This window comes from Terrapene carolina, unplaced genomic scaffold (assembly GCF_002925995.2).
Source record: "Terrapene carolina triunguis isolate 2854851 unplaced genomic scaffold, T_m_triunguis-2.0 Scaffold11145, whole genome shotgun sequence".
Taxonomy (NCBI): Eukaryota; Metazoa; Chordata; order Testudines; family Emydidae; genus Terrapene; species Terrapene triunguis.
The window spans coordinates 1-1,896 of NW_020675496.1; the positions used below are offsets into that span (position 1 = coordinate 1).

The 1,896-nt window shown below is 66.2% G+C and overlaps 1 protein-coding gene across 1 annotated transcript; it reads left to right on the plus strand.

The window, feature by feature from the left end:
* Window positions 1–571: 571 nt before the first annotated feature.
* On the plus strand, window positions 572–1,891 carry LOC112123743 (hypoxia-inducible factor 3-alpha-like; the record flags this gene model as incomplete). The annotated part of the gene is made up of 3 exons (XM_024222331.2): window positions 572–923; window positions 1,383–1,519; window positions 1,838–1,891. Coding segments are annotated over 3 exons (543 nt in total), but the record flags the coding sequence as incomplete, so codon positions are not given.
* Between the last annotated feature and the right edge of the window lie 5 nt (window positions 1,892–1,896).

Sequence of the window (1,896 nt, forward strand, 5' to 3'; positions counted from 1 at the left end):
TCCTATGCATAGTTGGCTTAGACTCCCCTCCCCTCATCACACACTGCCCCGCTCCCCTCGAGGTTCCCCCACATCTCCCTTTGCCCCCTCCCCCGGTCCCCACCCCTAATATTAACGGTCTGTTGGGACCCCATGCGGGACCTGGCTCTGAGCAACCCTGCAGCTGCTGGGGGGTGGTGTGTGTTGGGGGTTTTCTGGTTGTGGGGGGCTCTGGGGGGTGTCCTGGTGCAGGGGGCTGCCCTGGCCCCCTGCTCTGTCCCCCCTCCCCCACAGGGATATTCCGAGGGGCCCTGGGAGAAGCTGGGTGAACAGGGCTTGGGATGACCCTGTTTGGCTGAGTACAATCAGGGGAGCCATGTCTGGCGTGGGTGGGTGGGGGGCTAGTGGGGTCAGACCATGAAGCCTTCCTTCCCCTCCCAAAATCAAACCAGTCATCAGTACAGCTGGAAATAGAACCCAGGAGTCCTGGCTCCCATCCCCCTGCTCTAACCACTAGACTCCCCTCCCCTCCCAGAGCCAGGGATAGAACCCAGGAGTTCTGGCTCCCAGCCCCCTGCTTTAACCACTAGACCCCACGCCCCTCCCAGAGCCGGGGATAGAACTCAGGTGTCAGGCTTCGCTCTGGGGCCTGGCGTGTGTGTGCCGGAGGGGGGAACGAGCATCCCCCCGGAGCAGGTGCCCTGACCTGGCGCCGTGTGTGTCTCTCTCTCTCTCCCCCCACCCCGGCAGCCGGTCTACGACGGAGCTCCGCAAAGAGAAGTCGCGGGACGCGGCGCGATGCCGGCGGAGCAAGGAGACGGAAGTGTTCTACCAGCTGGCCCACACCCTGCCCTTCGCCCGGGGGGTCAGCGCCCACCTGGACAAGGCCTCCATCATGCGCCTCACCATCAGTTACCTGCGGATGCACAAACTCATCACCTCGGGTGAGGCCCCCTCCCCACCTTTGGGTGCCAGGACATTCCCGGCTCCCCGCCGGCGCTCGGACGGGGGCGAGGGGCGGCACCAGCTCTGCCTGCTCCCAGCAGCCGGGCGGGCCCAATGGGATGGCAGGCTTCAGGGTGCCGGTGGGGTCAGGGTCAGGAAGGGGATCCGGTCCCCTCCGGGCATCGTGGGGGAGACTTGGCTGGTGCGGAGGCGTCCGGGATTGGCCATTGCTGTGCACGGGCTGGAGGGGCCCATGGGTCTGAGCTGGTGGGGGGGGGAAGGGAGAGAGATACCAGGCTGGATGGGCCCCGATGGAGGGCACCAGGGGTCTCTTATCACTGGGGGAGGGTTGTGGGGCAGACTGGAACCTGCCCCTTCCCCCGTTAGAGCCCTGCTCCCCCCCCCTGGCTGCCCCGGGGCGGGGGGCCCGCCCTGACCCCTGTGCTTGTGGCCGGCAGAGGAGTGGCGCGGGCAGCCGGAGCAGGTGGACGCCTGTTACCTGAAGGCGCTGGACGGTTTCGTCATGGTGCTGACGGAGGAGGGCGACATGGCGTACCTGTCGGAGAATGTCAGCAAGCACCTGGGGCTGACCCAGGTGAGTGAGTGTGTGTGTGTGTGTGTGTGTCCCACCGGCAGGGAGCAGGGCTGGGGGCTCCATCCCCGGCCCCACTCTGGGATCCCCTCCGCGGCCGCCACTGGGAATGGGAAAGGAGTGGCGGGGGGGAGTTGCTCTGTGGGGGGGAGGTGGGGGAGTGTTAATCCATCAGCTGGTTGCCCTGCTCTGGTAGGCAGGGACCAGGGGCCTGCAGGGGAGGCGCTGAGTGTGGAGTGGAGTGGGGGGGGGGGGCAGGTCTGGCATAGGGTGCCCCCCCCCTTCCAACACTGGCTGTGATTTTTTTCCCCCCTCCCCCAGTTGGAGCTGATAGGACACAGCATCTTCGATTTCATCCACCCTTGTGACCAGGAGGAGCT